Here is a 27,952-nt window from a genome sequence, read left to right as displayed (position 1 = left end):
GGGAACCAGCATTTTTTTATAAACATATGCGTACGCATATTTTATTGTAACCATAAAGAAATTAGTAGGTAGGTAATTGTAAGATATCTCAGCTATTTGTTGGCCCAGGTGACTTGACTTTAAAAAAATATCCCCTAAATTTACATTTTCTTAACAAGGCCTTTGGGGAGATCACATTTTAGACAACCAGCTCAGTTGTTTTGGTTCATCCAATATAATTTTTATATAATAAAAGAGACATAAATAAAATATATGTGTGCATTGTGCATTCACTCCAACACACAGGCATCATTAAATATTAAATATCACCCAATGTGGTCTAGGATTGAAATACCAGGAAGAAACTGGTTTAGGGTTTGGAGGTGGCCTAGTGGGCAGTAGCAGAATATTTATTATTTCATAGATGTAAGGTGATGGCCATATTCTCGGAAAGCATAGTTCACAACATTGTGTTCTAGTCCCTTTTTTCTTCAAAAATGGTGTAAGTCATTTTAGACTGATTTTTTTTTGAAATAAATGAGGACATTAGAATCTTTAGGCATGGATATCACTTTAATAAACAGGCTTACCAATAATAATTAGACAATAGTAAAGATAAAGTTTCCCCCCTACGTGCATGCTAGTCATTTCCAACTCTAGGGGCCGTTGCTCATCTCTGTTTCAAAGCCGAAGAGCCAGCGCTTGTCCGAGGACGTCTCCGTGGTCATGTGGCTGGCATGACTAGATGCCAAAGGCGCACGGAGCGCTGTTACCTTCCCACCGTAGTGTTCCCTATTTTTCTACTTGCATTTTTACGTGCTTTCGAACTGTGGCAGAAGCTGGGACGAGTAACAGGCGCTCACTCTGTTACGTGGCACTCGGGATTCAACCCGCCAAACTGCTGACCTTCTGATCGACAAGCTCAGTGTCCTAACCCACTGAGCCACCGCGTCCCTTGTAATTAGACAATATAATCTGTCTAAAATGTTGGGCCAATTCAGATGTTTCTATAGATCTATGTTTGAATCCTCTATAGTTGCTTCCGGACATCTCTTAGTGCCTGTACTCTTTGCACATAGATCAGCCATTTCACCAATTATTGATAGGTTAAACTTACAGTGTGGAAATCCTACAAATTGAAAGTACAGAAAGGCTAGCCCAATTGTTTGAATGAGCTTATTCCTGCTCTGCCCAAATGAGTAAGTTCCGTGCATTTCATCTAAACATTTCTTTCTAATGAATGTTCTTACATTTTCCATCATGGATGAAAGAAGCAGATCCCTCCTTGTTGAATAGAAAAATGAAAAGAAAATGTTGAATAGTTGAATCTTCCTATTCAGAAGATACTACGGAGATGAAAGTAATTTGTATAGGAGAAGAAATGATAATTGACTTGTTTTTTGTCAAAGAGTGGGGGAAGGAATACGTATAAGAAATATAAAGAGAAAGAAAGAGGGAATAGCAGAAAATGCCCATGAGTCATTCCTCACTTTCCTTCTGGATTATCTTTCCCTAATAATTCATTTTCCCTGTGGATTATTAGACTTTACACACAAATAAATAAATACATGCTTCTCAGAAAGACATGCGGGAAAAGGTTGTTTTCATTTCGTCCTTTTTTTAGTATTCGTTGCCAACAGATTCAGAGGGCACCAAACTACTAAAGAAATGTACTAATGTTCTACCATGTAAAGATGAAATTATAAATGAAGCATAAAACAGATGAAAGAATTTTAAAAATGTATGTTCAGCTAAAAAGATAAAGTATTTAATTACAAGGTATAAAAAGGTATAGGTGATGTTTTGATGTTCATAAGAAAGTAGCAAAGAGGGCATATATTATAATTAAAATGAGAATAACTAATTTTTTTATAGAAAGGAAGTACAAAATGTCAGGCTAATAATTAGTAATAGTTAAACACATAGGTTGGCACATTCTGCCAACCTAGCAGTTCGAAAGCACGTAAAAATGCAAGTAGAAAAATAGGGACCACTGCGGTGGGAAGGTAACAGCGTTCCATGCGCCTTTGGTGTCTAGTCATGCCGGCCACATGACCACGGAGACGTCCCTGGACAAGCGCTGGCTCTTCGGCTTTGAAACGGAGATGAGCACCGGCCCCTAGAGTCGGAAACGACTAGCACGCATGTGCGGGGGAACCTTTACCTTTACCTAAAACACATAGTGAAATAATAGAGTACAAACAATGCCTCTGAATATAAAATTGTGCTTTACTTTGCTGGACTATCAGAACACCACCCCAACCCACCCCGTTTTCAGTATCAGCAAGTATTGAGTATATTTTCTTTCATTTCATATACAATTTTTGTTAAGGATTTTGATTATAATAATAAACTCTAATACAAATTAAAGTTAAAGAAGGAAGAGAAAATAGAGTAGAATATGATTTCAAATGTATCATTCTGAAGGTCTTAGCTTAGAAGTAATTAATGAGTAATTTCCAAAAGCTATTAGAAAGTTTTACAAATTTTATTTCTTTTAAAAGTCTCTGCTAGGATTATGAGCAAGCTGGCTAACCCCATTGTGTCCTGGCACTCAAGGGAAACTGCTGTCCTTCAGTCGCCTTGCAAGGAATAGCCATCTGACGCATATGTGGATGACTTCCTATCATCTTTTTATCTGGAGAGTTTAAAGGAACCAGCGTACTCAGAGGTTCCTTGGTTTTTATTGTGATCATTGGCTACACTTTCACCGAGCTTTCTCAGTTTGCCATACTTTCCCCAGAACTCCAGTATATATTTTTTTTCATTTTCAGAGTGAATGGGAAGAACCACAGTATGTCTAGATAAAAATAAAAAAATGAAAAGGAAAGTCAGTTGTGAGAAAATATTTAATGAAAATATTTCCTTGCAATTCACTTCAATTTTATTTTCACACTGGTTAATGTGCCCTATAGCCCCCAAACTACGTGTACAGTATACTACTAAAGCTTTCCTGTTTGTCTGTGTGTAACCTATAACTGCAGAAACAGGGCATTTGCAGGGCAACTATTTTTGAACCAGGATATCTGACATAGACTGATTTATAAAATGCATCTAAAATCCAGGACCCATGACTCCCATAGAATTAAAATTTGGCAAACTTTATAAAATACATAAATACATATATTCATATATATATATATAAAGCATATATATGAACTAAAACATAAAGTGAGTTGCTTGCTTTGCTTTTTAGCAAAAAGGAGAATGTTACGAGTTACTGGAAAATGATTCATTTTCCTATTTAACCACTTAAAACTATGCTTGGTTAAGGAAACTCTTTCACTGAAGCAACATCAAGTTCAATCATTAATCTTATTTATCAGAAAAGTAATTAGTGGACATATGCAATGGCCATAATCCAAAGCTAAAGTATACACTGCAACAATGATCACTTTAAAATATTTTTTAAAAATATGTCATAAGAATTTAACAGATTTTTTACAGCAACCCCACCATTGAACACTTTCTGGCAGCTGCAATGTTGATAATAATGGTTTCTACATCCCAAAATCTAAGACAAAAGTAATATTATGCCAGATGAGTACATTTACAAAAAGCTAATGAACACATGATCCCAGTAAAGGATATCTCAATCTTTAGAGTTTTAAGCAAGGGAGGGGCAGGTGATGGTATTACTGCTGTAATCATGTCATCATACAAAATAACATAATTTTCATCATTTGTGTGATGAAGTCATGATGCACACTGGTATCAATGTAGCTTCTTCCAGATGCCTATAGTGTTTTTTTTATTAAGACATCTGATCTGTTATCACACCAACACTGAACTCATTTTTTTTAAAATTTAGAAGTATTACCAATTTGTGCTTTGGGAGTTAAAACCCATATGAAACTTTATTTTTATGAATCTGAAGTTTTTACATCGTAGAAGACCTACCTTTAAATTCTTAAAGGTAAAGGTTCCCCCGCACATGCGTGCTAGTCGTTTCCAACTCTAGGGGCCGGTGCTCATCTCTGTTTCATAGCCGAAGAGCCAGTGCTTGTCCGAGGACGTCTCCGTGGTCATGTGGCCAGCATGACTAGATGCCAAAGGCGCATGGAACGCTGTTACCTTCCCACCGTAGTGGTCCCTATTTTTGTACTTGCATCTTTACGTGCTTTCAAACTGCTAGGTTGGCAGAAGCTGGGACGAGTAGCAGGCGCTCACTCTGTTATGCGGCAGTCGGGATTCGACCCGCCAAACTGCTGACCATCTGATCGACAAGCTCAGCATTCTAACCCACTGAGCCATCGCGTCGCTTAAATTCTTACAAAGTCACAAAACACCTTGTTAAAAGAGCCAGTTTGGAGCACTGGTTAAGATATTGACCTAGAAACTAGGAGACTGTGAGTTCTAATCTTAAGACATTTGCTGGCTGAGTAACTTTGGGACACTCACTCTCTGAGCCTAACCCACCTCACAGGAGGAGGAACAAGTGATATGTATGTTTGCCCCCCCTCAAGTTACTTATAAAGCAATAAAGGTGGGATAAAAATATCTAAAAAATAACAATAAAATAAAAAAGAATTTCAGGATAGTAAGAAGGTAGCCTGATACTAATTTCTACAAACTGTTTCTAGCACATTATGCCAAATATGTTGCAATAGATTCTGGCATATAGGAGAACAATGCTACCTCCTCTTTTTCAAGAACTGATGAGATAAAATTTATATTACTTCTTTCTTCCAATAGGATACTGCAAATCCATGAATACTAGAGTTGTTTCAATTGTAAATTACATTAACCAATCAAAAAATATGTATTCAGGTATTGAAAATGTACAGGTAGTCCTTGACTTAAAACAGTTTATTTAGTGACCATTCAAAGTTACAACGGCACTGAAAAAGTGACCTATGACCATTTTTCACACTTAGATCCATTATAGCATCCCCATGGTCACATGATTTACATTCAGACGCTTGACAACTGACTCACATATATGATGGTTGCAATGTTCCGGGGTCATGTGATCACCTTTTACAACAAAGATGATTAGAGGTCTGGAGGCTAAAACAGAAAAGGAACAGCTGCTGGAATTGGGTATGTCTAGTTTAATGAAGAGAAGGACGAGGGGGGACATGATAGCAGTGTTCCAATATCTCAGGGGTTGCCACAAAGAGGAGGGAGTCAAGCTATTCTCCAAAGCGCCCAAAGGCAGGACAAGAAGCAACGGATGTAAACTAATCAAGGAGAGAAGCAACCTAAAACTAAGGAGAAACTTCCTTACAGTTAGAACAACTAACCGGTGGAACAACCTGCCTCTAGAAGCTGTGAATGCTCCACAATGGAAGTTTTTAAGAAGAGACTGGACAGCCACTTGTCTGAAATGGTATAGGGTTTCCTGCCTGAGCAGGGGGTTGGACTAGATGACCTCCAAGGTCCCTTCCAACTGTAGTATTATGATTATGATAATGGGGAAACCATGTTACTAATTTAACAACAGCAGTGATTCAGTTAACAAATGTGGCAAGAAAAGTCATAAAATGGGGCGAAATTCACTTAACAAATTTCTCACTTAGCAATATAAATTTTGGACTTAATTGTGGTCGTAAGTCAAGGACTACCTGTTCTGTATTGCATTGTACTGTAATGAAAATGCTATATTGAAAGATCACAATAACTTAACGAATTTGTTATTTCCTTCCAATATAACATCAGTTATTTTTTCTAGATTTAAAATTACAATGTTTTTAAATTAATTTATTTATTATCAGAAAGAAAAAATAGTTACACTTTCTTTTCCATACTCATTTAAAATTCTCCCATCTATCATATAAAACATTTGGACTAAAAATGAGCCAATATAAGGAACTTTAAGCTGAAAATGGTAGCATACTATTTTGTTAAAGAATGCTGAGTTAAAAGATACAAACTGCGAGCAATATATTTAGAAAAACTAAATATATGTTTAAAAATTTCATAGTAGTATACCCTACCTCCATAAAGACATGGATATACCAATTGGTTTAACTCTGCAAATAATTTAATAAAACTGCAAAAAATGACTTAACCATAAGGACAATACAACACTAATGTGTTTCATAATGTGTATCTTACCCACAGTAAAAGGGTCATTGAACATGTCACTTCTATTTTCTTTCCAGTCCAGCAGGCACTTGAGATTGATGGAATCTGCAGCTTCTATATGAGTGTTAGCTTTCAACATCAAGCTATGAGCTGTTCCAATGCCACAATATACCTTTATTTCATTCATGAGGGCCAAATTGGAGAGAGCATTTGCTGCTTCAAAAGCCTGAATGAAATATTCACAGGCCTTGCTGTAATTCCCCTAGAAAAAAAGAAATATACTTCAACATTCCAGATTATCACCTGCAGCTTCCAAACTATTTCTACAATGACTCAGATAAAGAATTGCAATGGCTGGGGGTGAGGAAAGAAATATGAAATTAAAACTGAATTAAATCTCATCATTACTGTCTTGAGAATGGGCTGCCAGAGCATCATTTAAATATCACGTGTCCTTCGGAAAAGAATGGGATGGGATGGGATAGGATGGGATGGGATGGGGTAGGAAGCAAAGGGAAGGGAGGGAAGAGGAAGGGAAGGGCAGAGAAGGGAAAGTAAGGGCAGAGGAAAAGAGGAAAGAAGGAGAGGAGGAAGAGAAGGAAGAGGGGAGGAGAGGAGGGAAGGGAAGGGAAGAATGCTCTTAATAGAAGTTAGAGTGCTGGCCATGAATGGAGTTGGTTCAAATGTCAACTGATCAGTGTGGCTTAGACTAATCATACCCTTTCTGTCAAACCTATGTCAAGATTTGCTAAAAGACTACAATGCATGTAGGAAGAAAAGAAACATATATATTGCCCCAAAGTCCTTGGAAAAATTAACTCTAATCTGAATAAATAAATCTATTCCTGCAGAATTTTATTTATATTTATATAGTTGTAATATAATAAAGTAGAGAGAATACAGAATATAGTTCAAGTATTATAAATATAAAAGAGTAAAATTACAATAAATAAAACATTATTAAATTACTATTCAAGCCAGCAATTAAACACAACAGTGTAAGTAATTTCAAATGGAAAAAGCCTGTGGGAACTAAAAGTTTTTATATTCTAGATAGGAAATCTCCTGCTTATTTCAGTCTCACAATAAAACACAGATAAGATCATCCCTCCACAATCCCAGCATTTTACCACACTATATACCACTTTATAATGCTTTGGTATTATCATGCCTTGGTAATTGTAATGCCTTGGTAAAACCACACTTGGAATATTGTATCCAGTTTTGGTCACCACAATGTAAATAGATGTTGAAACTCTAGAAAGAATGCAGAGAAGAACAACAAAGATGATTAGGGGACTGGAGGCTAAAACATGAAGAAATGTTGCAGGAATTGGATATGTATGGTTTAATGAAAAGAAGGACTAGGAGTGACATGATAGGCAGTAATCCAATATCTGAGGAGCTGCCACAAGGAAGAGGGGTCAATCTATTCTCCAAAGCATCTGAAACCAGGACAAGAAGCAATGGATGGAAACTAATCAAGGCGAGAACCAATTTAGAATTAAGGAGAAATTTCCTGACAGTTACAACAGTTAATCTGTGGAACTGGTGGCTTCCAGAAATTGTGGGTGCTGGATGTTTTTAAGCGATCGGACAACCATTTGTCTCAAATGGTTTAGGGTTTCCTGCCTGAGCAGTGGGTTGGACTAGGAAGATCTCCAAGTTCCCTTCCAACTCTGTTATTGTTATTCTATTCTTATATAAAGTAATATCACTAATGTATGCAAATATATTCTTGATTTAATTGTACATCAATCTCATCTTTCTACACACATTAGCACAATTTCTCTTGAAAATTGAAAAAACTAAAAAAATGGAGGATAATTAGGCTACTTAATTCAATTAATCTCAGTTATTTTTTGTGGCATAGACTACAGTAACCATTAAGTTGATTTTGACCAGTGATAAAAGAATTGACTAGGAAGATAAAACATGGATATTATGCTCTGTTAAAAATGGGATGGAATAAATCACAAACTTTCTATATTGTGTTAGTGGTTGTAAACATAGCACAATACCAAGCTTTGTGGCAAAGTCCAATTAGTCAACACTTTTCACTGAAAAAAAATGGAAAATTGTTCAACAGTTCTTCATAATAAATCCTGCTGTGGTCTTAATATTTATACTTCTTAAGCACATAGGCAAACATAATATAATATCCTTCAGTTCATATTATTGTAAAATATTGGACAACAAAAATAGCTATTTCATTGGATCCGGGGAACTGAAAAATGTTGAAAATTGCCCTAATTAAACAATTAATGTAACAAAAATACATTTGGAAAAATATCTATAAACTAGGTAAAATGTTATTTTGTCAACATAAGTTTTCTAATAAGTTTTCTCATCTGCAAAACTATTGTTTTGGATAGATATATTGAATATGATTGTTCACAGTATTGATTTTCCAAGATCACAGACATGACCACAGACACAAATGCTCAACTTGAATTTGTTTTACTTACTTACTTACTTACTTACTTACTTACTTATTTATTTATTTATTTATTTATTTATTTATTTATTTATTTATTTATTTATTTATTTATTGTTTTGTTTTGTTTTGTTGTTACTTAATACTGCACTTTTAAATATTGAGCCAATTTTTAACCAAATGTCATAAAACTGAAATATTTAAAAATATGTAGGATTTGTTTTTATTACAATGCAGTAAAAAATCAGTTAGAAAATACAGCAACAGTATATTCAGATTGCAGATACATGGTGGTAAAATGTTTAACATCACATATATATTAATGCTGTTTCTGACTGATGTAATAGTATATATGATATGTTATTAAATTAAAACTTACACTTTCATTGTAAATGTTTCCGAGGAATATACATGCATCCACAAGACTTTGGCTCAGCTGAACTTTCTTGGCAATATCCATGAACATTTCCAAGTATCTAATAGCTTCACCTTTTTTCCCCTGACTAAGGACAAAGAAACTTGATTTTCATTGAAGAAATTCATTATATTATACAAGAATATAACCAACATCCACCAAACAATCTGTGTATGTAACCTTGTCTTTAAAAGTTATAGAATTTAAGCATGAGTCTATCTATCTATCTATCTATCTATCTATCTATCTATCTATCTATCTATCTATCTATCTATCTATCTATCTATCTATCTAATTTTAATCCCATTTATATCCCGCCCTTCTCCGAAGACTCAGGGCAGCTTACAATCTAAGCACAAATCAAATGTGCTTAGCAATATAGAGGAAATATAGAGGAAAATGATAAACTGCAGCAACTGCTATAGGATAGATTCTTTCAAGATATGACTGCTTTTTAATTATAAACTTACACTACATACCATAGTTGCTCTGACTTGTAAGTGCATCATCACCAATAATCATTTTAAAATACCCATCCTGAGATCATTCCCAAATCTAACCTTAATGTTGGAAAATGAACACTGGTAAAAATTTTCCATGTTTTTGATAAAGAAAGCTACATTAACAACGCTTTTCCTATCAGTAATGCAATCTAGCCAAACCTGTTTGTGAATAAACATGACTTCAATACTTGCCTTGAACCTAAGTGCCTAATGTACATAGATACTAAAATGTGAAGCTATGAATAAACCACAACTTCTACAATAATATAATAAATAATACAAAAATATCTATTTATAATTGCAAAGGATTTTTTAACTTAAAATATAGGAGAAAAACAGTAGATACAAAAATAAACATGTATAATTTGTAGAGCAAAATATCAGTGGCATGCTTGAATCTTACATGCAAACATAAGTCTCTGCGAGACTAATACTGTTTTGTAATATGTTCACATGATGAAGGTGAACCAAACTAATGCAGTAGCTAACTTAGTTATAGATATAATGCTATCTGTAACTAAAAGTAAATTCTACTAATTTACATTTTTGAACTGTAGCTTAAAAATTGTATGAGATTAAAACTAATATTTGAAAATTTTGCAATAAAATGTATTGATTTGATGTTATTTTATTACATTTTTGAAAAGGCCATCAGATATTATCAGGATACAAAATGCCTGCAAACATTTGCTGCATGTCAAAGGGTTTCTAAAGTTTAAAGAAGAGCCACATTTTGAAAGCTCTTTTTTCTTTCAAAGAGGAAGAAATCAAACATTTCCACACAGAAGAACTGAACTGATTCATAGAAGTTAAAGGACAAGGTTAAAATGTTATACAAATATTAATTCCAGTTTTTCTAGTTTTCTATATGCAGTGCACAGGTGCAACTTGAACAACATATTATATGGTATAATCACTAGATTCATTCAACCAGGCCTTAGAGAGTTAAAAACATATATTCTGAGGAAAGTACTCTTCGGTCCAAAGAATGAGAATGAAACTGTGCAGAATATTTGTGTATCAAGGTGATTCCAGTTTCCAATTGGGAAAACAGGACCGTTAACACCCACATCCCCTGACAACTGTCCAATTATGTATATCACACTTGGCCTACTGTTTGCAGTAGAAGTAATCAATAAAGGATGTGGTTGAGTGAACATAGATTTTGGTTGAACCAATGCATGAAATCTTAATCATTTACTCAGAGTGAAGAAATCAAATAGAACAGAGATGAAACAGCTACCAAGGGGGTTGTTGATTGTGCCACCATGTTTATGGGTTGGATGGCTGAAAGTAATAAATCAAATGGAACCAGTGACAGGAGAAAATGAATAAAGGTTTTCTTAATGCAATGAATTAATAGAAATGTTTTTGAGGATATTTGGATAGTTTTTGAGATTGCCCAGTTAGATTCACATTTCATTTATAAAAAATAAGGATGCTACTATACCATTCAATTTCAATAAAGCAAATGGAAAATAAAAAGGGGGAAAGGAATTAATGAGAATAATAACCAAAAGAAAATATGCTTCTACAGAGTTTTACTTCTGCCATGACTGTAAAACTCTGCTACAAAATTAAAATAAGATTGAAGAAGTCTGAAATACAATAATGGAGGAATCAAACTCTGCAAATAAATAGCATTAAACAATAATCTGCCTATATCTAGAATTTAAAACAACACTTTTATTTTATATTTTATTTAGAGATAAACAAAATCTTAAGTCAGTGAAACCATATTTTCAGTGAAATACAAACTTATATTGGAATGCAAAAGTTATTCTCCACAAGAAAAAAAAATACATTCGGCCAACATTACGATGCTGTGATTAGAATTAATTGTACGTTTTGAGAATAAAACTAGTATTTTTTTTAAAAAAAATAGAATATGTTGAAAAACACAATATATACTTTTACACTGAAAATAAATCTGTAGAAAGTTCTTCTGTGTGACCTCTATATTGTTAAGATGCACCATCTTTATATGCACAAGGTAATTATGAATAATTAATTAATTTATAATTAAGCAAAATATAATATTTTTGGAGTATTACAATAATGAAATTATTTAATATAAATGCTTCAACCTATGGAGCATTCATATGAAATACTTTTCAATCCAATCAATATTTATGAAAAACCTGGAAAAAAAAGAATGTACAAAACCTATTTTAGTCATTGAATATCCTATTGTACTGCTTTATGTATAATAAATCAGAGGTTTATATGCATAAATTGGTATTACTCAAACATTTGAATCCAGGAAGTTTCTATATTTTTGAACTATTGCATTTGTAATTATCCTAAAATCTTGGAAGGCTGGGGGGATTGCAGGAGCCAAATAATGACAGTAGAATTATATCTATCATTAAGTCCTAGATCCTTTGATAAAGAATCAGGAGGTCATACGGGACTTTAGAACGAGGAAATTCAGTTCAATTTGGCACATGTTCAAAAAAATGCAGTCTGTCGAAACTGGCAGCTGGACATCTATTGCAATTTAAAATCCAAATCTCCATAATTTAAAAGATTAATTCACATAAACATATACACTATGTGCAATTATATGATACTGTATCAACTTCATTAATTTCAATAGTACTTGTGTACTGCTCTGAAATGAATCATGCATTTGCACAGTATGAGGGTAAACAGGTATGAATTAAAAATAAAAAGCAATAAAAGAGAAAACTTTTTTTACAATTTAAGTGGTAATGACAATTATTATATCAACCACCTTAAAAATTAATTCTGTGAAAGTGTAATAAAATGCTTGCAGCATATTAATGGTAAATAACAGATTTTTTAGGTTATGCAGCATAAAAGAACTGTAGTTGTGCAGCGAAAAATTAACTCATAATTAAAGGCTCTGAGAACTCTACAGAGTCCCAAAGGAGTCTGTCCACTGAGCCTCTGTAAAGTTCATTGCTGAAGATTTGCACCCTTTTAGTCAGCTTTTCTGGGAGAATGATTAGTATTGTCTAATCAGCAAATGGTTGTGCATGATTCAATTATTCCAGAAGCAAAGATTTATCAGAACTACCACCCATAGTTTCCCTTTGCATTTCTGGGTTTCATTGCTTCCTTCCTTCCAAATGGGAAGCAATATAACCTGCTGTCATACAAAGCAAATATGTCTTACAATTTCCACAGCTGAATTAAATTAAAATGATAGCAAGACAAGAATATGCCAACCTACCTTAAAAGGACCCGAGCTACTGTTTGATATGCTCTCCCTAATCCAACATAATCTTCCAGTTGTTTGGATATATTCAGATAAGTATTTAACTTCTATAAAAGAAAAGAAGATAAAACAGTTTTTTTCTGCTTTGATAAATATAAAGGTAAAGGTTCCCCCGCACATGCGTGCTAGTCATTTCCAACTCCAGGGGCCGGTGCTCATCTCCGTTTCAAAGCCGAAGAGCCATCGCTTGTCCGAGGACATCTCCGTGGTCATGTGGCTGGCATGACTAGACGCCAAAGGCGCACAGAACGCTGTTACCTTCCCACCATAGTGGTCCCTATTTTTCTACTTGCATTTTTACGTGCTTTCGAACTGCTAGGTTGGCAGAAGCTGGGATGAGTAACAAGTGCTCACTCTGTTACGTGGCACTCAGGATTCGACCTCCCAAACTGCCGACCTTCTGATCGACAAGCTCAGTGTCCTAACCCACTGAGCCACCGTGTCCCTTTTTTGATAAATATACTGAGGAATAAACAGAGGTAGCTTGGTTGATAATGTTTGGAAATATTCATTTAAGGATTTTATTATAATATTTTTACTTCAGTCTAAGCATCATGCATACGCATATTGTATATCATTTAATTAAATAAAAAAGCATTACTAACTAGCCTATAGGAAAGTGAACAAACAGCTTCTGATTAATAAGCAAGTTATGCACTTCAACGGTTGTTCTTACCGGGCTCCTACAAGTACATCATCTTTATCCATATATGCAGTGCTGCAGCAATAGTTACAATTAGAAGTTTTCAAATTATGTCCAAAATAATCAGTTGCAATATGTTGTAGATCATTTAAAAGAAAAATAGTATTGAAAACAAATTGCTAGAGATACCGTAAGTTCCCTGAGGATGGGCTCAGCATGAGTCCGAAAGCTCGGAAGACCAAATCTCTGGACCTGGTGACCAGCCTAGATTGGATCCTAAAACAAGTTGTTTTATCCAGATATACTACATATACTTCTTTACACAAATATTTTGTTAATTTTGGAATCAGTCAACTGGTATCACCTCTTCTATAAGCAAAGTTGTTGTAGTGAAACTTATTATCTTAATTTATCTAAAACACTGCTATCATCTCCATGGCCTACTTTTTAAAGTCATGCATTTGAATGAGCAGTAGCAAAATGTGTATATATAATGACATTTCAATTTTTCTTCTGCTTTTCATGATACTTTCATTCAATCTATTACACAGGTCTCCAAAGAGTATCTTTGGAAATCCTTTTTTGCAAATTTTTAATAAAAGATTAGTGAATGTCAGTTTCCAAGTTTAATGGGGAATAAGAGATTAAAAAGACTACCATGAGAAATATGCACAAACTATAAAGCCTGACTGGATGAACAGGTTTATTAATTGTGTGACCCACAAGCATCTTCAGCCAAAGTAAACTCAATTAGAACTGGAGATAAATCATTCAGATATTGATAGTTACACTGCAAAAGGTAAAGTGCATTTCAATCAGGTCAGTTGGAATAATATTTGCAACTTTTAATGTAAATCTCTATAGAACATGTTAAGTCATATTATAGTTAGTTTTACTGTAGCTTTGCATATAAGATGAAGATTTTCTTTAGTTTCTAATTTACAGCTATACTAATTTATAGCACAAATACTATTTATTTAGTAAACAAGCCATATACAAGTAATATATACACCCTGTCCGCGCAGTGGTGTTCATATTAATATGTAGCATGGTCAGTTTGAACCATTCAGCCAACAAAAAGACATTTATTTTCTAAAATACAGATAAGAATTAGAAATATTGCAACATACTCTTCTGGATCTCAAAATAAATTGATTTGATTCATACCTCCCAACATGAAGTATATGCAGAGTGACATTTTGTTCTACAACTTTGGCCTTTAAGACATTTTTGTTACAATGCAGGTATATATTAGACATATATATGATATGCACATTTTAGTATAAATGGTATCTAGAATACATTGTAATAATAGACTGTTTTTTATAATATCCCACCACAGATTACTATAGTAATGGCAGGTCGGATTTATTAAAAAATACAAATGAAATTGACATCTCAAAATAGTCTGATCTGTTGATGATAAAACCTTAATTGTGAATGATATATAGTCCAGAACTGTGAATTTAGGGCAGTATAGAAATTATATTAAAAATGCAAGTAGAAGAATAGGGACCACTACGGTGGGAAGGTAACAGCGTTCCGTGCGCCTTTGGTGTTTAGTCATGCCGGCCACATGACCACGGAGATGTCCTTGGACAAGCGCTGGCTCTTCGGCTTTGAAACGGAGATGAGCACCGACCCCTAGAGTCGGAAACGACTAGCACGCATGTGCGGGGGAACCTTTACCTTTACCTATAGAAATTATATTAATGAATAAATAAGTGAAGTGATTGAAGTATCTAATAATATTTGAAGCATTCATTTATTATACAGCTTCTTCTAACCCTATAGTTCTACTGTTCCTAAGACCACTTTCATATTAAGCTGACATGCTACCACTGAGTTATCATATGTTATTTGATGCCCATTAAAACAAATACAGGTATCTTTTATATTTATTTATTTATTTATTTATTTATTTATTTTAATTCCATTTATATCCCGCCCTTCTCCGAAGACTCAGGGCGGCTTTACAAACTTAGCAGTAGCCTTCATTCTATGTATATGCCTGCTTATTAGGGCTTTCACACACACCCCAAGCGGCATTATTACAAAGTCAGCTTAATTGCCCCCAACAATCTGGGTCCTCATTTTACCTACCTCGGAAGGATGGAAGGCTGAGTCAACCTTGAGCCTGGTGGGATGCGAACCTGCACTAATTGCAGGCAGCTGGTGTTACTTAAGGAGGCATTAGAAAGCTTTTTTATTGAGTGAAAAACATTAAAAGCCAAACTTAAAGGATGGTACTATAGGCACTAACCTGAAATAGCATCTCCCTGACAAAGCAAGAGAAGAATGGGTCATTTGCAGGGCTCTAAATCTCCACCGTGTCCACTAGAGTAGTTTGAGAATCAACTTGGTCAACAGAGATACTCCACTAGACCAGAGATAAGAAACTATATACTCTGTTTTTACACACACACACACACACACACACACACACACACACACACACACTATTCACTCTTCTTGGTATGTACAATATAATCATAATACAGTATACTTTTTTTAAAAAAAATGATATTAACTGTATCTCATAATTAGTTTCGATTAGCATGTTTTGAAGTGATCGGAATTGTCAGTAAATTGAAAGAAAATGTTTAGTACTAATTGTCTGTTTAAATTTATTTTATTATCCCTGTTAAAAGTGAAAAAGAATAAAGCTATTGCAAATTTTATTCAAGTTTAGAAAGAAACATCTACTTCGCTAAATCTAAAGATTTTCTCTTTCCATGGATCTATATTTTAGATACATGTGGAATAAAAAGTACTAGTGCAAATCTAAAGTTTTTATAAACTTTTAATCAAAATATTTCTTTATGAAGGTAAATGTCTGGTGCAGTAATCATTATTCATATTTAAAATAATATTTGGTTTTACTGTAAGTGTAATTATTCCTGAGTTTATGTTGTATCGTGCATACATTTTTTTTCCTTTCTAATCTTGTGATTTTTTTTACCTTAAATCAATCCTCCTCTTAGGATGACCTTTGCCAGAATGCATCAGGATATTTTGAAATAACAGAATTATCTTTGCAATAACAGAATTATCTTTTCAAGGCAATAGGGTACAGGGTAACAACATTTCCACCTTGTATTTGCAAAGATATTTTTCAGATGGTTAATTCTGCTGGTGAAAATATGAGAAGAGAATTATCTAGAATATGCACTCTGTGGAATATATATATATATATATATATATATATATATATATATATATATATATATATATATATATATATATATATAAATTTGGATTGCTGACAAAGATTTAAAGGGGGACTGATATAGCTATTTCAAGCTAAAGATTTCACCCATATTTGGGTCGACGAGGTTCTCAAAACACTTAAGACACACACACACACACACAAACATATATATATACATACATACAGGGCTTTTTTTCTCATAGAACGCTCAGAACGGAGTTCCGGCACCTTTTTTGGATGGAACCTTGTAGGGTAGGCAAAGTGGGTTGTATGACATGTGTGTTTCAGCCTAGCCCAAGGCCATCTACAGGCAGTAGCCACAGCAGTGGCAGCTCATATTTGTGTAATTTTTTTGGCTTGCTAACAAAGAATAAAGGGAGACCGATATGATCATTTCAAACTTATTTGTTCTCATCAGTCAGCCATACCCTTCTGAGATTCGAATATAGTAACATATATTGTCAATATGATTTCCCCCCTCAGTGTAATAGTAGGATATTTAATTTTACATGGTTGATGGCAGTCTGGATTAAAATAAAATGAATTCAAGTCCATATACATAAATGTCAGCCAATCTGTCTTCTACAGAGGAAGCTTCAGTGGAAATATATTAGTAGCATGAAGAAATTATAGCAAAGATTAAAACAGGGCATTCCAATTGAATAAAATAAAAAAATCTATTGTATAGACAGAGGTGATACAAGAAGCACTGATTATTTTTTTAAAATACTCTAATCCAATTTGTTGTTAGCTGCGAAGTCGTGTACGACCCATCGCGACCCTATGGACAACATTCCTCCAGGCCTTCCTGTCTTCTACCATCTTCTGGAGTCCATTTAAGCTCACGCCTACTGCTTCAGTGACTCCATCCAGCCACCTCATTCTCTGTCGTCCCCTTCTTCTATTCCCCTCGATCTTTCCCAGCATTAGGCTCTTCTCCAGTGAGTCCTTCCTTCTCATTAGGTGGCCAAAGTATTTGAGTTTTAGCTTCAGGATCTGGCCTTCTAAAGAGCAGTCAGGATTGATCTCCTCTAGGACTGACCGGTTTGATCGCCTTGCAGTCCAAGGGACTCGCAGGAGTCTTCTCCAGCACCATAGTTCAAAGGCCTCAATTCTTTGGCGCTCAGCCTTTCTTATGGTCCAACTTTCACTGCCATACATTGCAACTGGGAAGACCATAGCCTTGACTATACACACTTTTGTTGACAGGGTGATGTCTCTGCTTTTTAGTGTACTGTCTAGATTTGCCATGGCTTTCCTCCCCAGGAGCAAGCGTCTTTTAATTTCTTGGCTACAGTCCCCATCTGCAGTGATCTTGGAGCCCAGGAAAATAAAATCTGTCACTACCTCCATTTCTTCCCCATCTATTTGCCAAGAATTGAGAGGGCCAGATGCCATGATCTTGGTTTTCTTAATGTTAAGTTTCAACCCAAGTTTTGCACTCTCCTTCTTCACCCGCAACAAGAGGCTCTTTAGTTCTTCTTCACTTTCTGCCATTAGAGTGGTATCATCTGCGTATCTTAGGTTGTTGATATTTCTTCCGGCAATCTTAATTCCAACTTTTGATTCATCTAGCCCTGCCTTTCTCATGATGTACTCTGCATATAAGTTAAATAGGCAGGGCGACAGTATACAGCCTTGCCGGACTCCTTTCCCAATTTTGAACCAATCAGTGGTTCCGTGTCCAGTTCTCACTGTTGCTTCTTGACCCGCATATAGGTTTCTCAAGAGACAAATAAGATGGTCTGGTACTCCCATCTCTTTAAGGACTTGCCACAGTTTGTTATGATCCACACAATCAAAGGCTTTAGCATAGTCAATGAAGCAGAAGTAGATGTTTTTCTGGAACTCCCTAGCTTTCTCCATTATCCAGCGTATGTTAGCAATTTGATCTCTAGTTCCTCTGCCTCTTCGAAATCCTGCCTGTACTTCTGGTAGTTCTCGATCCACATACTGCTGAAGTCTAGCTTGTAGGATTTTAAGCATGACTTTACTAGCATGAGAAATGAGTGCAATGGTGCGATAGTTTGAACATTCTTTGGCACTGCCTTTCTTTGGAATTGGAATGTAAACTGATCTTTTCCAATCCTGTGGCCACTGTTGAGTTTTCCAAATTTGCTGGCAAATTGAGTGTATCACTTTTACTGCACTGTCTTTTAAGATTTTGAATAGCTCAGCTGGAATACTGTCACCTCCACTAGCTTTGTTGTTGCTCAGCTTTTCTAAGGCCCACTTCACCTCACATTCTAGGATGTCTGGCTCGAGGTCAGTGACCACCTCATTGTGATTATCTGGGACGTTAAGCTCATTCTTGTATAGTTCTTCTGTGTAATTTTGCCACCTCTTCTTAATTTCTTCTGCCTCTGTTAGGTCCCTGCCATTTTGGTCCTTTATCATGTCCATTTTTGCATTAAACGTTCCCTTCATCTCTCCAATTTTCTTGAAAAGATCTCTGGTCCTCCCTATTCTATTGTTTTCTTCTATTTCTTTGCACTGTTCATTTAAGAAGGCATTCTTTTTTTTTTTTTTATTGAAAAAGTTTTAAAATACAATTTTCCTTTAACAAACCCACCTTCCCCCTCCCTACTCCCCCCCCTACCTCCCCCCAACCTCCCCTCCCTCCATCCCCCCCTCCCCCCCCCGACTTCCCAGAGCTAAATACAAGGTATATATCTATAAAAAGGCAATCATAAGCATCCATATACTACCCACTATAAAATCTAAAATCCATTACTCTCTAGCTTATATAGGATAAGACACACCTTAACAATATTGACTATATATAAAAAACTAAAAGAAAAAAGAAAAAACGAAAGAAGACTTATTCGAATGCTACATAAAACTTCTTAACCCTATACTTGTTCTGGATAAACTCAATCCATTTTCTCCATTCCATAATATAGCGTTCTTGCGAATGATCTTTCAAATAAGCCGAAATCTTCGCCATCTCTGCCAGGTCGGAAACCTTTAAAGTCCACTCTTCTATGGTCGGCAATTCCTCTTTCTTCCAATATTGGCCTATCAAAAGTCTTGCTGCCGTAATTAGGTTCAACATCAACTTAGTGTCCACAACTGTAGCGTCTGCAATTATTCCCAACAAAAAAAGCTGCGGACAAAACTTTATCCTCTGTTTAAAAATCTTCTGCATATTCCACCAGACTTTTATCCAAAAAGCCTTAACCTTCTTACATGTCCACCATATGTGAAAATATGTTGCATCTTCATCACCACACCTCCAACATTTAGGCTGGTAATTCGGATACATACTTGCAAGCTTTTTAGGATCTAAATGCCATCTATAAAACATTTTATAAAAGTTCTCTCTTAGATTTTGAGCTTGAGTAAATTTTACGTTCCTCACCCATATCTTTTCCCACATGTCCATTGTGATAACTTCTTGGATGTTTTGGGCCCATTTTATCATACAATCCTTAACAAGCTCTGTCTCTGAATCAATCTCTATCAATGCAAGATATATCCGTTTGATATGTGCTGATCCCTGATTTCTAACTTGCTTTATCAAATTTTCATCAGTCATTGTAAAACCATTTTTCTGGTCTTCTTTCCACCTGGCCCGTAGCTGAATATATTGAAACCAATTTTGAACAACCTTCTCTTCTCGCAAGAGGCTATATGATTTCAAACACCAAACATTTCTTTCCAAAGTTAAAATCTCCTTGTACGTAGTCACATCATGTTTGAAGCCAGCATGAATATTTTCTATTGCGTGTTTTGGAATTGCCCACAATGGTATCTTGCAGCTCAACTTATGCCTATACTTCTTCCAAACCCTCAGCAATGCCTGTCTTAAAATATGCACCCTAAACACATTGTCTACCTTCTTATCATACAACAAATATGCATGCCAGCCAAACCACAAATCATGGCCCTCAAGATTTAATAACCTCCCTTGCGTCAAATTAATCCAATCACTTATTCCTACTAATGCAGCAGCTTCATAATATAATTTAAGATTAGGCAGTTTAAGGCCACCTCTCTCACGAGTATCCTGCATAATCTTAAGTTTAACTCGTGGCTTTTTCCCTGCCCACACAAATTTATTGATACCTCGCTGCCATTCCTCCAGATTAGAATCTTTCTTAAGAATCGGTATCATTTGAAACAAAAATAAAAATTTGGGCAGGACATTCATTTTCACTGCTGCAATCCGTCCCAACAAAGACAATTGCAATTTTTGCCAACTCTCCAATTCTTTTTGAATTTTCCCCCATAGTTTTTCATAATTATTTTTATATAGCTTTGTATTAGAGGGCGACAAAATCACCCCCAAATATTTAACCCTCTTAACAATCTCAAATCCAGTTAATCCTTCTAAGAGAGCCTTCTGTGAAACTGTCATATTTTTAGCCAAAATTTTAGTTTTCTGTGTATTTACCTTAAATCCAGAAACCTTCCCATATTGTGTTATTATCTCCATCAGGTCCACAACAGAGTGCTCTGGCTGGGTCACTGTAACAACCAGATCATCTGCAAATGCTCTCAATCTATAATCCTGATCCCCAACTTGTATCCCCTTAATTTTTCCCGAACTCCGAATCTTAACCAATAATATCTCTAATGTTAACACAAATAACAAGGGCGATAACGGACACCCCTGCCTTGTGTCCTTCTCAATGTTACATGCTGCTGTCAGGCTATTGTTAACTATGATTCGGGCAGTTTGTTTTTGATATAATGCCCTAATCGGCTGTAAGAAATTTTCCCCAAAGTCCATTTTATCTAAAACTTTCAACAAAAATTGCCAATTCAATTGATCAAAGGCCTTTTCAGCATCTAAAAAAATTAGCGCTGCAGAGATCTGGTTGTGCCTTTCCAAAAACTCTAAAACATCAACTATATGTCTCACATTATTTTTCATTTGCCTACCACTAATAAACCCCGTTTGATCCCCATGAATCACCTGTTGCAAAACCCTCATCAGTCTATTAGCCAAAACCTTAGCAAATATCTTATAATCTGTGTTCAAAAGCGATATCGGTCTGTAATTTTTAACTTGAGTAGCATCCTGGTCTTCCTTCGGAATCAAAGAAATAAAAGCTGTTCTCCAAGACGGTGGCACCTTTCCCTCCCTCTGAATTGTCTGAAACAGTTCCTTTAACGGCTTTATCATCTCAAATTGCAAATTTTTATAATAGGCTGCAGTCAAGCCATCCGTACCTGGCGCTTTATCCAACTTCAATTCCTTAATTGCTGTAAGAATTTCTTCTTCTGTAATCAGTTGATTAATCCCCTCTTTTTGTACTTGCGTAAGAACTGGGATGCTAGCATTCTCCAAATATATATCAATATCTTTTACATTAATTTCCTCTTTAGTATATAATTTCGAATAAAAATCCACAAAAGCATCCTTAATAAGATTCTGTTGAAACACAACCCTTCCTTTATACTCAATCTTATCTATATTAGAGGCCCTTTGTTTTTTCCTCAGTCTATAAGCTAACCATCTGCCTGGCTTATTAGCGTTGCAAAAAGTATTATGCTTAGCAAACCGCAGATTGGTTGCCACTTGATCTGCCATTAATTTATCAAATTGTCCTCTTAGCAGTCTAATAGCCTCCTTAACCTTCACATCCTCTGGATTCAGAATCAAAGCCTTTTCTTTTTCCTTTATTTCATTCTCCAGTTCTTTCCTTCTAGTTTCCATTACACGTCTATGTCTATTATTCATATATATCAACACCCCTCTCATATATGCCTTACTAGCATCCCAAACCATATCCATAGAGGTACCCTTATTCATATTAATCTCAAAAAAATCCTTCATCCGCTGTTTGCATTCTTCCACATTTCTCTGATTTCTAAACAAATTCTCATTTACACGCCATGAGCGCCTGTCTCTTTTCTCCTTATCAATCTCCAACCAAACTGGACTGTGGTCGGAAATAGTTCTTGCACAAATCTTCACCTTTTTAGTTCTCAAAAAAAAATCATTAGTCAACAAAATAAAATCAATCCTCGAAAAAGATTGGTGTCTATCAGAATAAAAAGTATAATCCTTCTCCTGCAAATGCCTCTCACGCCAAATATCTCTCAATTCCAGGTCGTCCTTCATTTCAAAAAAAGATTTAGGCAATCTAGCATGACTTGGAATGCGCTTAAAAGCTCCAGCCTTGTCCAACTGTGCATCCAAGACACCATTCCAGTCTCCCATAAGAATAAAAGATTTATAATCCAACTGGGTAAGCTTTGTGTGGAGCAAACTAAAAAAATCCGCTTGTTGTTGATTAGGTGCATATAATCCAACTAGAAGCGTCTTTTTGCCTTCTAACAACAGCTCAATCATAACATATCTTCCATGCTTATCTACTTCAATTAAGTCTGCTGTTAAGGCACTTTTAACATAAACAACCACTCCATTTTTCTTATTCTCTGCAAAGGCAACAAATTGCGTACCCAGTCTCGAGTTCAATAAATACTTTTGATCCAAAACTCTAATGTGCGTTTCTTGCAAACATATAACATCTATCTTAAATTGTTTTAAATATTGAAAAACTTTCTTCCTCTTCTGCGGTGAATTTAGTCCATTAACATTCCAGGTTAGAAATTTAGTTGCCATGCATATCCTCCCAAAGCTCTTGGAGCACAGCTTTGATAGGGCTAATTTCTTTAGGCCGTGCTCCTCCCACAGCTTGCGTACGTTGTGAAGAATCTGAAGACTTTTGCTGATCTTGTTCTTTTATTTTCTTTGCTCGTTTTAAAGCAGCACGCGTTACTCTTTGCTCTCTAGGATCATCCAAAGAAGTTGTATCTTGATCTACTCCAGGGCCACTTTCCTCTGTTTCATCCTCTTGATGTTCTCCTTCTCCCGATCCCTTTCCAGCTTCCAGAAGTGCTGATGGGGTTGCCTTTAAGACGTTATTGTAGAAATCACGCGCTTGCTTCACAGTAATCAGCCGATACCTTTTACCTTCATGCATCACCATCAGCCCATCCGGGATCTCCCATCTAAACCTTATATCTCTTTGCTTAAGCTCATGCACAAGAAATGTATAGTCCTTCCTTCCCCTTAAAATCCTTGGAGGAATTTCTTTTAAAACCAAGACTTCTTGTTCAGCGATCACGACTTTAGCATCATAGGCAGCTTGTATAACTTGATCTCTAATCTCTCTTTTTGCAAAATAAACCACCACATCTCTAGGCAATTTTCTCTGTCTGGCAATCCATGAATTCACCCGAAACACTTTATCCATAGCTGCTCTTATTTCAGATGCTGGCTGGTTTATCACCACTTCAAGAGCCTCAGAAATCAGCTGCTTTAAATCTTCTTTAATATTCTCTTTTAACCCTCTGATTCTAACAGCAAACTGCATCTGGTAATATTGGGATAGGCTTAACTCCCTTTCCATTTTGTCTCTTGCAATTTCATTCTCTCGTGCTTTTACTTCTAATATAGCGTTCCTTTGAGCCAGATCATCCATTTTTTCATCTAATTCTTCCACACATCCCGCCACTTTATGCACTGAAGACAAAATGTCTACCTTCATCACGCTGTACTTCTGTTCCATCCTCTCTTCCATTCTCTCCTCCAATTTCTCCAATTTCTCCTCCATCTGTGCAAATTTATCACCGATTGATTGATTGATTGATTCCAAAAGTTTATCCAGAGCATCTCGTAAATCCTTCGGTGTCAGCACTTCAGAAGGGTGCAACGCCTGTAGTGATGATTGTTGCACCGGCGAGGATCCACCGCTCCGAAGAGTTTTAGGGGGAGGTTTAGCCGCCATCTTTTAATCCTCAATTATGACGCACTTTTAATTAAAGTTTAAAAAGTCCAAAAAGCTAGAAAGTATAGTAAAATAATCCTCTTCACCTTTCCCTCTTGCACCGCTCTGCCTGCTCCTTTAAATCATAGTTCTTTCCTCAGGCAGGGATGGTTCGCAGACGCCTGGCTCTGCTCCAAGAAGTTCGGAGCAGAGACGCCGGCCAGCTGGGAGCAGCCCAGGCTTCGGGGGAGTTCAATCCTACAGCCGCCCAAGCTCCAAGCTCAGGCGGCCCCGGAGAACTCTACCCCTACCTGAGACCTCACCCCCTCCTCTTCTCCCGAGGAGGGGGCTTCAATTTCGCCCGAACAGCTGATCGGCGCTGTTTCGGGCGAAAAAACAAACAGCTGAGCCGCGGGCAGCCCGGGAAGGCTGTCTCCGGCGCCGCGCAGCCACCGGAAGAAGGCATTCTTATCTCTTCTAGCTATTCTCTGGAATTCTGCATTCAATTGGGCATATCTATGTTTTTCTCCCTTGCCTTTCGCTTCCCTCCTTTCCTCAGCTATTTGCAAAGCTTCCTCAGACAGCCATTTTGCTTTCTTGCATTTCTTTTGTACAATGTCGCGAACCTCTGTCCATAGTTCTTCAGGCACTCTGTCTATCAGATCTAATTCCTTAAATCTATTTGTCACCTCTACTGTATATTCAACAGGGATATGATTTAATTCATACCTGAGTGGCCTAGTGCTTTTCCCTACTTTCTTCAGTTTAAGCCTAAACTTTGCAAGGAGAAGCTCATGGTCTGAGCCACAGTCAGCTCCTGGTCTTGTTTTTACCGACTGTATAGAGCTTCTCCATCTTTGGCTGCAGAGCATATAGTCAATCTGATTTCTGTGTTGACCGTCTGGTGATGTCCATGTGTAGAGCTGTCTCTTGGGTTGTTGGAAAAGAGTGTTTGCTATGACCATCATATTCTCTTGACAAAATTCTATCAGCCTGTGCCCTGCTTCATTTTGTACTCCAAGGCCAAACTTGCCTGTTATTCCAGTTATCTTTTGGCTTCCTACTTTAGCATTCCAATCCCCCATGATGATAAGGACATCATTTTTTGGTGTTACTTCTATAAGGTGCTGTAGGGCTTCATAGAACCGGTCAATTTCATCCTCTTCAGCACAGGTGGTTGGGGCATAGACTTGGACTACTGTGATATTGAATGGTTTGCCTTGGATTCGAACTGAGATCATTCTGTCATTTTGAGGATTGTATCCCAGTATTGATTTTCCTACTCTTTTATTGACTATGAAGGCTACTCCATTTCTTCTGAGGGATTCTTGCCCGCAGTAGTATACCTGATGGTCATCTGAATTAAATTCACCCATTCCTGTCCATTTTAGTTCGCTGATACCTAAGATGTCGATGTTCAGTCTTGTCATCTCTTGTTTGACCACGTTCAGCTTTCCTTGATTCATGGATCTTACATTCCAGGTTCCTATGGAGAAAAAATCTTTACAGCATCGGGCTTTCCTTTCACCACCAGACATATCCACAGCTGAGCGTCCTTTCGGCTTTGGCCCAGTCACTTCATTCTTTCTGGCGCTACTAGTACTAGCCCTCTGCTCTTCCCCAGTAGCATATTGGACGCCTTCCGACCTGAGGGGCTCATCTTCCAGCGTCATATCGTTTTGCCTTTTGGTACTGTCCATAGGGTTTTCATGGCAAAGATACTGGAGTGGGTTGCCATTTCCTTCTCCAGTGGATCACGTTTTATCAGAACTCTCAGCTATGACCTGTCCGTCTTGGGTGGCCCTGCACGGCATAGCTCATAGCTTCATTGAATTATGCAAGCCCCTTCGCCACGACAAGGCAGTAATCCATGAAGGGGTCTAATCCAATAGTAGGTCTAAATTGTATTTATGTTGTCTTAGCATTAAATATGTATTTCCAGAGGTTAGACTTCAAAATGGAGGTCAGCTTCAACCCAACATTGGAGCTATGGGTCTTTGTCTTACAGATAACATTCTTTTTTATCAATATCCATAAATTTGTCTGCACCATCTTCAAGCTTGAATTTCCCTCCTCTTATATAAAAACCAATGTAGAAATTGCCAGCTGCAATACACAGGCACACATGCACATTCTGTATACTCTTTACTTTCTACTTTAAAGTATATTTTTATGACATCTTTATGAATGCCTATTTTTGACTATTTAGTCCTTTCTAAAATAGTTTTTAACTCTCTCACTCTACCTCTGGCCTGAACATTATGATAATGGTTAGCTGCCCTTTCCTCATAAATTTAAGTAATCTTGTGGTTATGAATTCTGAAATTTAAGTATACTTTATGGAAAGAAGTACTTCTTTGATCAGTCCTGAATCTTTCACTATTTACCTTCATCCCTGGTTCTAGTATAAGATACATAGACAAAATGTTGCTTCATAGAACCGGTCAATTTCATCCTCTTCAGCACAGGTGGTTGGGGCATAGACTTGGACTACTGTGATATTGAATGGTTTGCCTTGGATTCGAACTGAGATCATTCTGTCATTTTGAGGATTGTATCCCAGTATTGATTTTCCTACTCTTTTATTGACTATGAAGGCTACTCCATTTCTTCTGAGGGATTCTTGCCCGCAGTAGTATACCTGATGGTCATCTGAATTAAATTCACCCATTCCTGTCCATTTTAGTTCGCTGATACCTAAGATGTCGATGTTCAGTCTTGTCATCTCTTGTTTGACCACGTTCAGCTTTCCTTATTCATGGATCTTACATTCCAGGTTCCTATGGAGAAAAAATCTTTACAGCATCGGGCTTTCCTTTCACCACCAGACATATCCACAGCTGAGCGTCCTTTCGGCTTTGGCCCAGTCACTTCATTCTTTCTGGCGCTACTAGTACTAGCCCTCTGCTCTTCCCCAGTAGCATATTGGACGCCTTCCGACCTGAGGGGCTCATCTTCCAGCGTCATATCGTTTTGCCTTTTGGTACTGTCCATAGGGTTTTCATGGCAAAGATACTGGAGTGGGTTGCCATTTCCTTCTCCAGTGGATCACGTTTTATCAGAACTCTCAGCTATGACCTGTCCGTCTTGGGTGGCCCTGCACGGCATAGCTCATAGCTTCATTGAATTACGCAAGCCCCTTCGCCACGACAAGGCAGTAATCCATGAAGGGGTCTAATCCAATAGTAGGTCTAAATTGTATTTATGTTGTCTTAGCATTAAATATGTATTTCCAGAGGTTAGACTTCAAAATGGAGGTCAGCTTCAACCCAACATTGGAGCTATGGGTCTTTGTCTTACAGATAACATTCTTTTTTATCAATATCCATAAATTTGTCTGCACCATCTTCAAGCTTGAATTTCCCTCCTCTTATATAAAAACCAATGTAGAAATTGCCAGCTGCAATACACAGGCACACATGCACATTCTGTATACTCTTTACTTTCTACTTTAAAGTATATTTTTATGACATCTTTATGAATGCCTATTTTTGACTATTTTGTCCTTTCTAAAATAGTTTTTAACTCTCTCACTCTACCTCTGGCCTGAACTAATACATTATGATAATGGTTAGCTGCCCTTTCCTCATAAATTTAAGTAATCTTGTGGTTATGAATTCTGAAATTTAAGTATACTTTATGGAAAGAAGTACTTCTTTGATCAGTCCTGAATCTTTCACTATTTACCTTCATCCCTGGTTCTAGTATAAGATACATAGACAAAATGTTGCTTTTATGTTCCTTTTTCTTTTATACACATAAACCA

The 27,952-nt window shown here is 36.5% G+C and overlaps 1 protein-coding gene across 1 annotated transcript in view; it reads right to left on the bottom strand.

Annotated features, from left to right (window-relative positions):
* The window catches only part of TTC29 (tetratricopeptide repeat domain 29), a gene marked incomplete at its 5' end in the record, with an annotated part of 100,168 nt that overhangs the window by 21,517 nt on the left and 50,699 nt on the right, over nucleotides 1-27,952 (bottom strand). The window contains 3 exons of the mRNA XM_081333026.1: nucleotides 6,040-6,271; nucleotides 8,826-8,949; nucleotides 12,564-12,655. Coding sequence (XP_081189152.1) covers nucleotides 6,040-6,271; nucleotides 8,826-8,949; nucleotides 12,564-12,655 — 448 coding nt within the window. The remainder of the gene's footprint in view (nucleotides 1-6,039; nucleotides 6,272-8,825; nucleotides 8,950-12,563; nucleotides 12,656-27,952) is intronic.

Source organism: Vipera berus (genome assembly GCF_964194415.1).
Source record: "Vipera berus genome assembly, chromosome: 7".
NCBI lineage: Eukaryota > Metazoa > Chordata > Lepidosauria > Squamata > Viperidae > Vipera > Vipera berus.
The sequence above is the reverse complement of the archived record's forward strand: the minus strand, read 5'-3'. Positions and strand labels throughout refer to the sequence as shown.